Below are 15231 nucleotides of genomic sequence, written 5' to 3' on the forward strand. Positions count from 1 at the left end.
GCTAGCTTTAATGCTTATTCTTAAATGCCCTTGAGAAGGCAATGGTAAAACTCTGATAGCCACAGGGAGTAGGTACACCGTCTGGGACATTAAGATGTGGATTCTGCGGGTTTTCGAAAACAATGTGGAAAGATAGAACATCATCCATTTTGGCAGGAAGAACTGATTCTTGAAGTATGTCTTTAAATGGTGAGAGGTTAGAAAGCGTTGATGTACAAAGGTATCCTTCTCAATTAGCCACTGAAGGTGAACTTGCAGGTGCATCAAGCTTTTGGAAAGTTGAACAGAATGTTAGCCTTTATCACAAAACAATGTGAGTGCAGAAGCAGTGAACCTTTGCTCCAATTATACAGGAATTTGGTTAGACCACACCTTCAGGGCTTTATGCAGTTTTGGTCTCCTTATCTCAGCAAAGATATTATTGAAATAGAGGAAATGCAACAGGCAGTCACTAGATTTGTTCCCAGGATACCAGGACTGGCCTATGAAGAGAGATTTTGCAAACGTTTCTCTAAAGTTTCGACTAATGAGAGCCGATCTCTTTGAAACCCACAAGATACTTGATAAGCCAGGTAAATGCAAGTAAGATATTTCCCTGGCTGGGGAGTCTACAACAAGGGGGCACAATTTAAAAATGAGGGCGTGCCTTTTAGGATCACATTGAGGAGAAATTGTTTTACTCAGAATTTTTGGAATTCCATACCCCAGAGAGCTGGTAGATGCCGAGTATGTTTAAAGTAGAGGTTAATGGAATTTTATTTTGTCAGTGGCATAAAGTGTTATGCGGGATAGTTGTGTAAAAGGCATTAAAATGCTCAATCAATCATCATTGTAATAAATGGTGGATCAGGCTTGATGGGCTGAATGGTCTGGTCCTATTCATAATGTTGCAGTATTCTCACCCAGTGTTAGGCAAGGCATGTTGATATTTCTAGGAGGGGAACTTCAAACTGACGGAGTCCTCATACCCCTGCTGCCTGTGTCGTTGTATATTGAGGACGTTGCGGATTTAGAAGGCGCTGTTGAAGAAGCCTAGGGGAGTTGTTGTATCGCACTGTGGGTATAGTACACACCATGGCTCAGTCAAGATACTAAACTGAAGGGAAATCGTTTAGGCTTACGTTCACCTGTGACTGCATCCAACAGAATATGAGCATGAATTCCATTGTTGCAGCTATTTAAGGAACGTCTAAAAGGCTGCAGCTGTCAGAATTAAAGAAACACAATAGCCAATTTGCATACAGCAAGGTCACACAAATGAAAATGTGATCACAGACTCATCAGGCATGGTAACAGACCCTTCGGTCCGACCGTCCATATCACCCAGAATGCCAAATTAAACTAGTCACACCCACCTGCTCTTGGCCCACGTCCCTCCAAACCTTCATTATTCATGTGTTATCCAAATGTCTTTTAAACATTGAAAGTACCTGCATCCAACATTTCCACAAGAACTTCATTCCACACAGGAACCACTCCCTGTGTAAACATTTACCCCTCATGTCTTTGTTAAACCTCCTTCCTCTCACCTTAAAAATATGCCTTCTAGTCTTGAAATCCCTCAATCTAAGGAAAAGACACCCACCATTAACCCTATCTATATCCCTCATGATTTTATAAACCTCCGTAACGTCACCTCTCAACCGCCTACACTCCAGTGAAAAAAGTCCCAGCCAGTCCAGCCTTTCTTTATAACTCAAACCTTCCATACCTGGCAACATCCTGGTAAGTCTCTTCTGAACCCTCTCCAGCTTAATAATATCCTTCCTACATCTGGACAACAAGAACTGCACACAGTAGTCCAGAAGAGGACTGACCAACATCCTGTACAACCTCAACATGACATCCCAGCTCCTGTACTCAAAGAATTGAGCAATAAAGGCAAGCATGCTACAAACCCTCTTAACCACCCTGTCCATATATGGCTGAAACATCAAAGAAACATGTACCTGAATCCGTAGATCTTTCTGTTCTACAACACTACCCAGGGCCCTACCGTTAACTGTATAAGCCCTGCCGCCTGTTTTTTTTATACCAAAATACAATATCTCGCATTTACCAAGATTAAACTCCATCTCTCATGTTTTAGTAGTGAGAAGTAAATCATTACAGGAGTACTGGGGAAAGCGCCTCCACTCCCTTTATCATCATCATGGGATCTCTTGTATTCTCTTAAGAAAAGAGATAAGATGTGGAAGTGTTGGAAAAGGTGCAGAGGAGATTTACCAGGATGTTGCCTGGAATGGAGGGAAGGTTTCCTGAGGAAAGGTTGAGAGAGCCAGGGCTTTTCTCTTTAGAACAACGAAGGATGGGAGGTGACTTGATAGAGGTGTACAAAATGATCAGAGGTACAGATAGAGTGGACAGCCAGAGACTTTTTCCTAGGGTGGGGGTAGCAATTATGAGGGGGCATAGTTTTAAAGTGAGTGGAGGTTGATATAGGGGAGACATCAGAGGTAGGTTCTTTATTCAGAGAGTGGTCGGGGCGTGGAATGCATTGCCGGAGAGGGTAGTGGAGTCGGCCTCATTAGGGGCATTTAAGCAGCTATTAGATAGGCATATGGATGATATTATAAGGTATGGGTGGAGGTTAGATCGACCTTTGAATTAGGGTAAAAGTCCGGCACAACATCATGGACCAAAGGCCCTCTACTGTGCTGTACTGTTCTATGTTCTAAGGAGACCAAAACTGCACAAAGCATTCCAGGTGTGGTCTAATTAAACTCACATATAATTGGAGGAAGAGTTCAGTGCCCCTGCACTCACATCATTTTGTGTTAAAGGCTTAACATCAGAATGGCATCTGGGCCAGTGCCAATCTTCCTCGACGCTGCACTGAACTAGCAATTTGGATTATGTGCTCACGTCTCTGAGCCCACAATCCTCAATACTACTGAGCCAGGTCTGTCAAAGATATATACAATACTGAGATTAGAAGGTATAATCAAACTTATTACACTTAAATAAAGGTCGTTTTCATAAAATAACATCTTCCTGAATGTCTGTCATTAACCACAAATAAACTACAGACTCATTAACAACACTATCTAAAATGAAGTCTGTCTCCAGTGCAATTCTGAAAATTTAACGTATTTTATTAATGCGTTCCACAGCTTGATTGACTGGCAGGAAGGTGTTACACACAGAAGCTCCGGTTTATGTGGGCTCTAATTTGCAGTTTTCATCCTTAATTGTCAAAAAAATGAGGACAAGTCATAACGCCTTCCTGTTGTGACAGCTTCTGCATTAATCCACTGTTTCAGGTTTTACCCTGTCATCAGGAGCCTTGCAAGAATTTTTTTTTGGTAAATCATGGATGAACTCTTTAGCAGAAGCAGGGAGTGTTTTGCCATTGCTTGTACCAAAGGCAGAAGTGTTTCATTGAATAATGGTTATGTTTCTCCCCTGTGCACATCATAAAACAGAGATTTACAAAAATGCACTTATTCATACAACTGTTTCAACATATTTTTTGGAGAAGTCCTTACTCAGCCATGGAGCAGGCAGGACTTGAACCTGGGCCCGAGTGGTAGGGGTGTGGAATGCATTGCCGGAGAGGGTAGTGGAGTCGGCCTCATTAGGGGCATTTAAGTGGCTGTTAGATAGGCATATGGATGATAGTATAAGGTAGGGTTGGAGGTTAGATAGACCTTAGGATTAGGGTAAAAGTTCAGCACAACATCGTGGGCCAAAGGGCCTGTACTATGCTGTACTGTTCTGTGTTCTATTGATGCCATTGTTCCACTCCCCTAATGTATACATCCAATCCTGTATAATGATGGACCCCACTGTGGACACCCCTAGGTTCCCCATGATCTCATGATATTTACCAGGCATTGTTATCATCTGGCCTTGGGATCTTACAACATACCCCTTTAACTCACGTTCCAAAGTTAATTGTTATACTCTTTCTAAGACATTTACCAGACTTGCTTATCTCTAAGGACTGTGATAATGGGAACTGCAGCTGCTGGAGAATCCAAGATAATAAAATGTGAGGCAGGATGAACACAGCAGGCCCAGCCGCATCTCAGGAGCACAAAAGCTGACGTTTCGGGCTTAGACCCTTCATCAGAGAGGGGGATGGGGTGAGGGTTCTGGAATAAATAGGGAGAGAGGGGGAGGCGGACCGAAGATGGAGAGAAAAGAAGATAGGTGGAGAGGAGAGTATAGGTGGGGAGGTAGGGAGGGGATAGGTCAGTCCAGGGAAGACGGACAGGTCAAGGAGGTGGGATGAGGTTAGTAGGTAGGAGATGGAGGTGCAGCTTGGGGTGGGAGGAAGGGATGGGTGAGAGGAAGAACAGGTTAGGGAGGCAGAGACAGGTTGGACTACTTTTGGGATGCATTGGGTGGAGGGGAAGAGCTGGGCTGGTTGTGTGGTGCAGTGGGGGGTGGAGACGAATTGGGCTGGTTTTGGGATGCGGTGGGGGAAGGGGAGATTTTGAAGCTGGTGAAGTCCACATTGATACCATTGGGCTGCAGGGTTCCCAAGCGGAATATGAGTTGCTGTTCCTGCAACCTTCGGGTGGCATCATTGTGGCACTGCAGGAGGCCCATGATGGACATGTCATCTAAAGAATGGGAGGGGGAGTGGAAATGGTTTGCAACTGGGAGGTGCAGTTGTTTATTGCGAACCGAGCGGAGGTGTTCTGCAAAGCGGTCCCCAAGCCTCCGCTTGGTTTAACTGTTTGAATTATGTTATTCAGTGTTCCTTGCTATCCTTATCAAATTCTGTCACTCATATTTCCTACTATCTTAATCACAGTTGATACAAAAAGATACTAATTACTGCCAATTGCTATGTAATTCATAATGTCAGTTCTAACATTAAGTGAATTAGATTAAAAGTTATATGGTCACACCTAATGTTAGAACTCTTTAGCCAATAAGTTGTGAGAAGCTTCTGTCCCGCCTGACCTCAGAAGGTCTTGTAAACACAGTCCCTCTGTCTTGCCACTGCAAGTATATCTCCTTCCATTCACATGCTGTCTGTAAGTGTGTTTTTAACAGGAGATTACATCGAAGATGAAATTTACTGACCCTATTCTAGTGTAGACTAACTCTTCTATTTAATAAGACAACATCTAATTGAATTCCATTAATAAAACTGAAACTCAATCACTTTCCCTGCTCAGTGGGGTTGCCCGAACTCCGAAGGTTTTACAAAATATAATCTTGTTCTCTGTTTACCTTATCATTTATCTCTGTTATTGTGGGATCATACTTTTCTTACAATTCTTGCTAAACTACAAACTGCAGGCAGCCTGTTCCCAGACGTCTCTTATCAGACTGCCTTTTACTGACATCTGTAGCTGCGGCTTTGTACAGAACTCCCGGTATATTCATTTGTAAGATTCTTCATTCTGTCTGGACCCTATTACCTGGGATTTATCTTATTCAGAGTGCCTGAAACAGAGTGGCTGAAACAGAGTGCGAGAATCAGAGGGCGAGAATCAGAGTGGCTGAAACAGAGTGGCTGAAACAGAGTGGCTGAAACAGTGTGCGAGAATCAGAGGGCAAGAATCAGAGGGCGAGAATCAGAGGGCGAGAATCAGAGTGGCTGAAACAGAGTGGCTGAAACAGAGTGGCTGAAACAGAGTGGCTGAATCAGAGTGGCTGAAACAGAGAGTGAGAATCAGAGGGCGAGAATCAGAGTGGCTGAAACAGAGTGGCTGAAACAGGGTGCGAGAATCAGAGGGCAAGAATCACAGGGCGAGAATCAGAGTGGCTGAAACAGAGTGGCTGAAACAGAGTGGCTGAATCAGAGTGGCTGAAACAGAGAGCGAGAATCAGAGTGCCTGAAACAGAGTGGCTGAAACAGAGTGGCTGAAACAGAGTTGCTGAAACAGAGTGGCTGAAACAGAGTGGCTGTATCAGAGTGGCTGGAACAAAGTGGCTGAAACAGAGTGGGAGAATCAGAGTGCGAGAATCAGAGGGCGAGAATCAGAGTGGCTCAAACAGAATTGCTGAAACAATATCGCTGAAACAGAGTGGCTGGAACAGAGTGCGAGAATCTGAGGGCAAGAATTAGCGGGTGAGAATCAGAAAGTCTGAAACAGAGTCGCTGAAACAGTGTGCGAGAATAAGAAGGCGAGAATCAGAGGGCGAGACTCAGAGGGCGAAAATCAGAGTGGCTGAAACAGAGTGGCTGAAACAGAGTGGCTGAATCAGAGTTGGAGCATCAGAGGGCGAGAATCAGAGGGCGAGAATCAGATAGGCTGAAACAGAGTGGCTGAAACAGAGTGCGAGAATCAGAGTGCAAGAATCAGAGGGTGAGAATCAGAGTTATCTTAACTTATGATCTCACTTTATTTCTGAACTCAGCAAGCTAGTTCTGTTACTGCACCTGTAAATCTTTGCTTTATTTCTGCCAACTAAAAATCCACAGGCAGGTATCTTGTGCTACATCTGGCCAGTGGGCTGCCCCAACTGAATCACTTTCTCCTTCCTCTGTCTCCCCTGTAGTACCTTGAGGTCGAGTCGCTGAGCCTTGAAATGACCTTGATGGTCCAGGAAGTGACTGAGAGGCAGCAGCACAGAAATGATCTTCTGTTGATATCTTTTCCATAAGTGGGAGTGTACTATCTCAGGAATTGTTTTATAAGGTGATCCCTATATCCAAGGATCTCTTTTGTGGGGTGATCCCTGTATCCAGGAATCTGTTCTATGGTCTGATCCCTAAATCCAGGAATCTCTTCTGTGAAGTGGCCCAGTCAAGCCAATACAATAAATCTGCCTCCCAGGAATCAGTCTGATGACTGTTCCGCGCACTCCCTCTATGGCAGTTATCTCTTTCCTGCTTTAAGAATGGACGCTTCCTGAGTTTTCCCAGCTGTTTTCTTTTCCTTGCTTTCATTCCAGCCTCCTTAGTTTTGTTTTTATTGCAAGGGGATTGGTGAATAAGAACAAAGAAGAATTAGCATGCCTGCCTTCATTGCTCAGACCTTTGACAGTAGGAGTTGGGACGTCACATTGAGTTTGTACAGAATGTTGGTGAGGCCTCTTCTGGTGTAATATGTGCAGTCCCGGCCATCCTGCTACATGAAGGATGTTATTAAACTGGAAAGGGTTCAGAAAAGAATTACCAGGACGTTACCAGGAATGGAGGGGTTGAGTTATAGAAATAGACTGGAAAGATTGGGACTTCTTTCACTGCAGTGTACGAGGTTAAGGGGTGACCTTGTTGAGGTTTATGAAATCATGAGGAGCTTGGGTAGGATGAATGACACGAGTTTTATCCATAAGGTGGGGGAGTTAGGGAGCATATTTTTAAGGTGAGAGGAGAATTTTTTAGAAAGGACATAAGGGATAAATTTTTTTTAACACAGTGAGTGGTCCGTGTGTGGAATGAACTGCCAGAGGTAGTGGTGGATGCAGGTATAGTCACATCATTTAGAAGACATTTGGATAAGTTCATAAATAGGAAAGGTATGGAAGGATATGGGCCAAATGCGGGCAGGTGGGTCTAGTTTACCTTGGAAACAAGGTTGGAATGGGTGGGCTGGACTAAAGGAGCAGTTTCTGTGCTGGGTGATCGTATGACTTGATGACTTGCTTGGACAGTGCTTTAGTGTGAACGCAGCAGGCATACTGTACATGGTTCTGGTCAGGAAGAAGGAGACCCTGGAGCTGGACTGCACTGGAATTTCTGGAAGATTAGCACACAGAATATGAGAGGACTTTGGATTTGGAAATCGTGTGGTTCACACTGCTGGATTAGCTTAACATTGCAATCGTGGCATCACAGTTCTGAAAAAAAAATGAGAAGGGGTTGCAGAAAGGATTAGTGAGAATGGTTCTAGGGATTTCAAGAACATGAATAAGTTGGAGATGCTGGGACTGCTCTCCATAAAATAGTGGTGATTTGATGGAGGTATTCAAAATTGAGAGAGTCTCCATTGGCAGTGATTGATTTGATTTCATTTCATTTATTGTCATGTCTACGTAAGTATTATGAAGAGTTTTGTTTGTGAGCAGTACAGGCAGATCATAGTAAGCAAGGCCATACAGAGTATAGGGTACTTGGACTGAGTAAGGCTTATAGGTTACACCACGTAGGAGGTGTGCAAAGCAAGATCGCTATTAACAAAATCAAGTGCCCCTTCCTCAGAACCCCTTCTGAGGAAGGATCACCGGACCCGAAACATTAACTCTGATTTCTCTTCACAGGTGCTGCCAGACCTGCTGAGCTTTTCCAGCAACTTCTGTCTTTGCTCCTGATTACCAACATCCGCAGTTCTTTCAGTTGCCATTAACAAGACCAACATTATTTGAAGTTAGAGAGGGCCATTCATCAGTCTAATAATGGCAGGGAAGAAGTTGTTCTTGAACCTGATGGTGAGTCTGTTCAGGCTTTTGATCTTCTGCCTGACAGAAGAGGTTGTAGGAGATCGTCACTCGGGTGCGATGGGTCATTGATGATTTTGGCTGACTTTCCGTGGCAGCGAGCTGTGTAAATACAGTCCATGGATGGAAGGTTGGCTTCTGTGATGGTATGGGCTGTGCACACCACCTTTTAGTTCCTTATGGTCCTGGGCAGAGCAGTTGCATTCCAGGCCATTATGCACAGGACAGTATGCTTGGCAAAAGAAGCAACAGCAAGATGAGGAAAAGCTGTTTAATCCACAGAGTGATAACGTCTGAAATGCTGGTGGTTCTGATGGAGATAATACCAATCATAGCTTTCAGTTGGATAAACACCCGGAGGAAAATAAATTGCAGGATTGCAGGGAGAACTGAGTAGTGAGACTAGTTGTGTTGTTCGTATAGAGAGCTAGCACAGTCAATGATGGACTGAATACCTCCTTTTGCAACTTTCATAAATTGTGACCTAGAACAGGACAAATTAGAGATTCATTGTGCAGGACATCGAAACTACATCGCAGGATCTACAGAATCTGAAGGGGTCTTTTATTTGTTTGCAAGATACATACATTGGCAGCAGTATTGCACTTGTGTCTTTGATCTAGATACGTCTGAGAAGTTTTGTAAGATTTCTGAATCAACCCCATAGGCGTGGGACTGAAGATGCATGAACGAATAGCTCAGAACAGTAGTGGAGGTGGACTGTTGAATGGTTTTGTTAAGTAGATTAGTGAACCTGAAGCCTGGGCTAACAACCCACAGCTTTGAATTCAAATCCTACATCTGCAGTTTGGGGATTTAAATTTATTTAAGGCAAGAAATCCGTAAATTTGAAACTCGACTATGATAACTGATTTGACACCAATGTCACTCAGGATTTACATCTTATAAATAAAAAGGTTGGAGTTTTCTGAAAACACAGACATTTTACCAAAGCTTTATGCCTTGCACTGATTAGGATAAACACAAAAATGCCAATTAAAAACAGAAAATGCAGGATTGGCAACATCTGTGGAGAGTTAACACTTTAAGTCCAGTTTGACTGTTCTTTGGTTAACTTCCAATGATCACAACAATGGAACTAGAGATGCCCGAAGTTTGCAGTTAATTCAAAAACATTGGGAATTAAAACAGAAATTGCTGTAGAAACTCAATAGGTCTGGCAGCATCTGTGGGGAGAAATCAAAGTTAACGTTTCAGGAAGAGTGACCCTTCCTCAGAGCTCCTCAGTTCTGAAGAACAGTCACTCGACCTGAAACATTAATTGTGATTTCTCTCCACAGATGCTAACAGACCTGCTAAGCTTTTCCAGTGATTTCTGTTTTTTGTTTCTGATTTACAGCATCTGCAGTTTTTTCAGTTTTTATTTTATCCAAAACATTGGGACAGGCTGAAACATATTTATTTGCAGAGAGCAGGTCCCTGTAGAAGAATGCCGATCATGTTTAATTTAGTTTAGGAAACTTGGTCAGCATGGACAAGTTGGACCGAAGGGTCTGTTTCTATGCTGTGTGACTCACTGCCTGTAAGGATGATGAAGGCAGACGCCCTCATACCATTTACAAAGTGTATAGATGTTCACTTGCGATGCCAAGGCACACAGGGTTGTGGATCAAGTGCTGAGAAATAGGATTAGGATAGTTTCGTGGTTGTTGTGGACTGACACAGGTTTGATGGGCTGAAGGGCCTTATTCTCTGTAGATCTCTATGACTGTGGGGCAACCAGTTGATGGTGGCCTTTGGAGGGAAGGCTCACCGAATTCTCCAGCTCCAAAATGGATTAACAACAGACAACAAAGACAGAGATAATGGGAACTGCAGATGCTGGAGATTCCAAGATAATAAAATGTGAGGCTGGATGAACACAGCAGGCCAAGCAGCATCTCAGGAGCACAAAAGCTGACGTTTCGGGCCTAGACCCTTAATCCTTTTTTTTCCTGTGTTACACTCATTTATTCCAAATCTTTACTTCCTGTCAAATCAGCCAACTTTCATTCCCTTTGCACTTATAACAAGAGGCCTGCATTTTCATTACAAGCCTCTTAAGAGACCTTCTTATCAAATATTTTCTGCAAGTCCATATACATTCCATAGAAAGTATAGCATAGAAGCACGCATTCACCCCAACAGGTTTCTGCCACACATTCATATTTTCAATATTAATTTTAGCATTTCCTTTCAACAATCCATGGTAACTGTCTTTGAGCAAGTTGCAAGATTTGAAATACTCACTCTAGAACAGTATTTAATTTCTAATTTATGTTTGACTGGCTGTTTACAGTCTTGTAGACTCAGTATTGGGTTCAACAATTTTCAATTGTATACAGACAACAAAGACAGTTGGATGAAGGAAGGAGGTATTTTTCGCAGGTTCAGGATAAGCCCAAATTTTTTGTAACCGTTGAAATATTTCTGCGAGCTAATCACTGCCATCGTGAGGGAGAATATGTGAACCTGCACAGTAACATGGTATTCTGTTATTCAGGGACCCCGCTCACCGCTCCGTGCCATACCATTACTACGAGCCTTCAGGAATCGATGAGTGCACGATGTACATCTCGCACGAGCTGGGCCGCAAGGGGAGCCATCACCGGTTCATCACGGAAAAGCATGCGTTCACCAGGTGGGCAAGGAAATACAACATCCACTTCCACCAACCGGAATGGGAGCTCGCATCCTTGACTTCCAATCACACAGAGCGTGAGGCGGGGAGGAGGTGAGGCAGGGCTGAAGGCAAGGAGACCCAAACATGGGCGCGCACCTGACCAATCAGCAGGAGCTGCCAGACCCAAAGGACAGTTTCCTCATCCTCTTTCAAATTGGCTTCCTGCCAGAGAAAAAAGACCACAATAACCGGCTTGTGTGGCTGGTGAAACGCTGTGGAAGGACAGTTGCAACGTTAAGAGATGACCCTTCTGAGGAAGGGTCACAGGACCCAAAACGTTAACCCTGTTTTTTTCCCTTCACGGATGCTGCCAGACCCGCTGAGTTTTTCCAGCAACTTTGTTTTTGTTAGGAGATGACATGACGGCCGCTCCTGCAGATCTCTCAATTCTGAAAGCTCATGAGGCCCAATGTAGGAGCAAAATAATCCTTTTTTTTAATATAGGGAACCCAGAAGGAACTTTGTTTGATTTATTGACTTTAGTTTAATTAATGCTGCAGCCTTTGCGACCCTCACAAGTGTTTTGTCTTTATATACTTCTGATGGTTCCTTTCCAATCACTGACCTGTAATGTTATTTGTATCAGTAGGAATTTATTACCTCATTGGGCTCCAACATGTCACTTTTGAACTTTTGCTGACATTTTAACCAAATACCACAGGCAGCTCAGAATTATAGCCTCTAATTAATCTTCCTGACTGCCAAGGACGCCTTGCATTGTGAGAAATTACTGTGTGGAAGAATAAAAGTGTGTGGGGTAAGACTCAGATCCGACTTCTGCTGTTTTAAGGATTAAAGGACCATCAATCAGCGTTTCATACCGCTGTGTCTAGTGATCTGTATGTAACTGCATCTCTTCAACCTGGTTCTGTAATCCTTCACAGTGGTACGTAACAAACAGGCATCTGTGTTGAAATTTTGCATCCCTGCCGTCCACCTTCAACGTTTCTTTGAGGGAGAGAAGTCTACACTTTACCGTTCATGGAATAGCACAGTGGCTCAGTGCTTAACACTGCTGCCTCACAGCACCAAGGAGCTGGGGTTGATTCCAGCCTTGGGTAACTGTGTGGAACTTCCATATTCTCCCTGTCTCTGGGTGCTCCTGTGTCCTCCCACAGTACAGAAATGTCCAGGTTAGTTTGGATTGGCAATGGGAAATTGCCCTAGTGCCCAGGCACGTGCAGGCCAGCTGAATTAGCCATGGGAAATGCAGGTTACAGGGATAGAGTAAGGGGTGGTCGTGAGTGGGATGCTTTTCTGAGGGTCTCTGTGAACTTGATGGGCTGAATGGCCTTCTTCCATATTGTAGAGATTCGATGTAGAATTCTGAAAACAGCCATCTCTAATTTTATGCTCCCTTGTGTCCAACAGAGGAAATCATTTGTCTCTATCCACACTGTTCAAATCCTTTAATTATCTTAAAATCCTCAAATAGATTGCTCCTAAAGCTGCTACATTCACACAAATAGAAGCACAGCATATACAAACACCATAATTTAACATTAAGCCAAGAAATTATTCTGGCAAATCTGTACTGTATCCACTCCAAGGCCAGTGTGTCTTCAGCAAAAATGAATGCGTATTTCAGACTGGACCCCTAAATACTGCAGCATAATTTCTACCACACAGTTTTTCAGATAAAGGCTAATGTACCATTAAACAGTAAATGCTAATTACTTGTAAATTTCTCTCCAGCATGGTACAGGCCCTCAGGTAAAGCGGTGCTCAAACTAGTGAGAGTTGAGTCAAAGTAGTAGTAGTAACAAAGTTGGTGGAGGCTGTGATCCTGCATGCAGTGCCCACTGGGAGCCCTGGAACGGCTGCAAAGTTGGCACAACATCTGCAGAGGGAAACCATGAAATATATGGGCCCTGGGGCTGATGTGCAAACAAAGCAAAGGTGAGATGAGGAGAAATGACTCCATGAGATAGATCAATTTTTAATGAGTAGTGGATTGAATTGTTACGGGGAGCAGGCAGGAAAGTGGAGTTGAGGCCAAGATGATATCAGCCATGATCACATCCAATAGTGGAGCTGATCTGAGGGGCTGAATTGCCTCCTGCTGCTGTCACTTCTTATGGTCCTATGTTAGGGCCTGGAAATCACTGCCTGGAAATGTAGTGGGGGCCGGTGCAATTGAGGCATTCAGGAGCGGCATTGGACAGTCATATGGATAGAAATGGAGAGCCGAGGTATGGAGAAAGGGCAGGAAATTGGCCCCAGGAAATAGAGTGAGTGCAGGCACAATGGGCTGAATGGCTTCCTGCACCGTAACAATCTTGTGGTAGCTGGGAATATGATGCAGCGTGAAAAGGGAAAGGTCTGGAGAGTGGCCCAAAGGTGGACATGGGCTGGAAGAACTTCTAAAGGTTGGTGAGCTAGAGAGAGAGGGCCCGTAAGCTGTCCTGAACTTGGAGGAAGGAGAGGTGTTAGGGATGGAATCCATCCAGTTGATCCCACGTTGCCACACCTCGGGATGTACTGCGGTGCAGTGTAAGGTCTAAGGGGGCAGCTAATGAAAGTGGAATCTACATTGCAGAAAGGGTTGGGTGACTTCACCCAGAGCGGAGTACAACAAAATATATGCACAAAAAAAATCCCACAAATAAGCTGTGTTTTCATTCTGAATTGTCTTCTGATATTAAAATGGTAATAAACAACAACTGAAGCTCCTTGTTTGTTTGACAGATCACAACTGCTTGCTGCCATTTATATTCCGCAATTAATGGACTTCTGCAGCAATGAAATCACAGCTCCGTCCATGTGTACGAACATAGATCATCACAAGGCACTAATTGTTGCAATAATGTAGCTCATGTCATCCCATTGACTTTCAGGGCCCTACTTTAGTTCACAGTCTGCCAGTTCTGCTGAACACCAACACAGCCTCATCAATAAAATATCCTCTGTATCAGCTGGTGAGACACACTCTGATAAATCAGCAGCACCTTCCGCTATCAATAGCTTTGCAGTCATAATGTGCAGCCCAAGAGATGAACCGCGTATGTGCGAGATCTTCACTTGTAGGGAGCACTGAAAACAAGGCACCATCAAGATAAGATAGCTACCAATGTGTCCACTCAGGCATTCCGGAGAAATAAATTTCAGCAAACAGAAAAGAAATTAGGGTTGGTAGTATCAAGTGCACGAGGCAAAAAGACACCATTAAGTGCTTTCTTCATTATAGAATCCGTAAAGTGTGGAAGCAAGCCATTCAGTCCACATCGACCCTCTGAACAGCATTCCACCCAGGCCCATCTCCATGCATTTCCCATGGGCAGCTCACCTGCCCTGCACAGCACGGCCAACCCACCCTAACCTGCACATCTTTGGGCTGTGGGAGGAAACCCACGCAGACACAGGGAGAATGTACAAGCTGCACACAGATAGTTGCCTGAGGGTGGAATTGAACCTGTGTTGCAGGTGCTGTAAGACAGAAGTGTTAACCACTGAGCCACTATGCTGCCCCATTAGAATCTCCCAAACTTACAACTTTAAGAGCATAAGATAGAGCAGCAGTATGAAGCCATTCAGTCCGTCGAGTCTGCACTACAATTTCATTGTGGCTATGTTTCTCAACCTCATGCTCCAGTCTTCTCCCTGTAACTTTCAATCCCCTTACCTAAAAAAAACCTATGTTTCTTAGAGTTGTAGAGATGTACAACACAGGTACAGGCCCTTCAATTCATCCATGCCAACCACATAACCTAAGTTAATCTAGTTTTCATTAGCCAGCGTTTGGCCCATATCCTTCTAAGCCCTGGACAACAAAATGTGAGGCTGGATGAACACAGCAGGCCAAGCAGCATCTCAGGAGCACAAAAGCTGACGTTTTGGGCCTAGACCCTTCATCAGAGAGGGGGATGGTGTGAGGGTTCTGGAATAAATAGGGAGAGAGGGGGAGGCGGACCGAAGATGGAGAGAAAAGAAGATAGGTGGGGAGGAGAGTATAGGTGGGGAGGTAGGGAGGGGATAGATCAGTCCAGGGAAGACGGACAGGTCAAGGAGGTGGGATGAGGTTAGTAGGTAGATGGGGGTGCAGCTTGGGATGGGAGGAAGGGATGGGTGAGAGGAAGAACTGGTTAGGGAGGCAGAGACAGGTTGGACTGGTTTTGGGATGCAGTGGGTGGGGGGGAAGAGCTGGGCTGGTTGTGTGGTGCAGTGGGGGGAGGGGACGAACTGGGCTGGTTTAGAGATGCAGT

At 44.3% G+C, this 15231-nt stretch overlaps 1 protein-coding gene across 1 annotated transcript in view; it reads left to right on the forward strand.

Annotated features, from left to right (window-relative positions):
* Window positions 1–14394, forward strand: part of st6galnac5a (ST6 (alpha-N-acetyl-neuraminyl-2,3-beta-galactosyl-1,3)-N-acetylgalactosaminide alpha-2,6-sialyltransferase 5a) — a 63949-nt gene extending 49555 nt beyond the window's left edge. The window contains exon 5 of the mRNA XM_048538656.2: window positions 10850–14394. Within this exon, the coding sequence (XP_048394613.1) occupies window positions 10850–11084 (235 nt within the window). The 3' untranslated portion in view covers window positions 11085–14394. The remainder of the gene's footprint in view (window positions 1–10849) is intronic.
* Window positions 14395–15231: the final 837 nt, after the last annotated feature.

This window comes from Stegostoma tigrinum, chromosome 8 (assembly GCF_030684315.1).
Source record: "Stegostoma tigrinum isolate sSteTig4 chromosome 8, sSteTig4.hap1, whole genome shotgun sequence".
Lineage (NCBI taxonomy): Eukaryota > Metazoa > Chordata > Chondrichthyes > Orectolobiformes > Stegostomatidae > Stegostoma > Stegostoma tigrinum.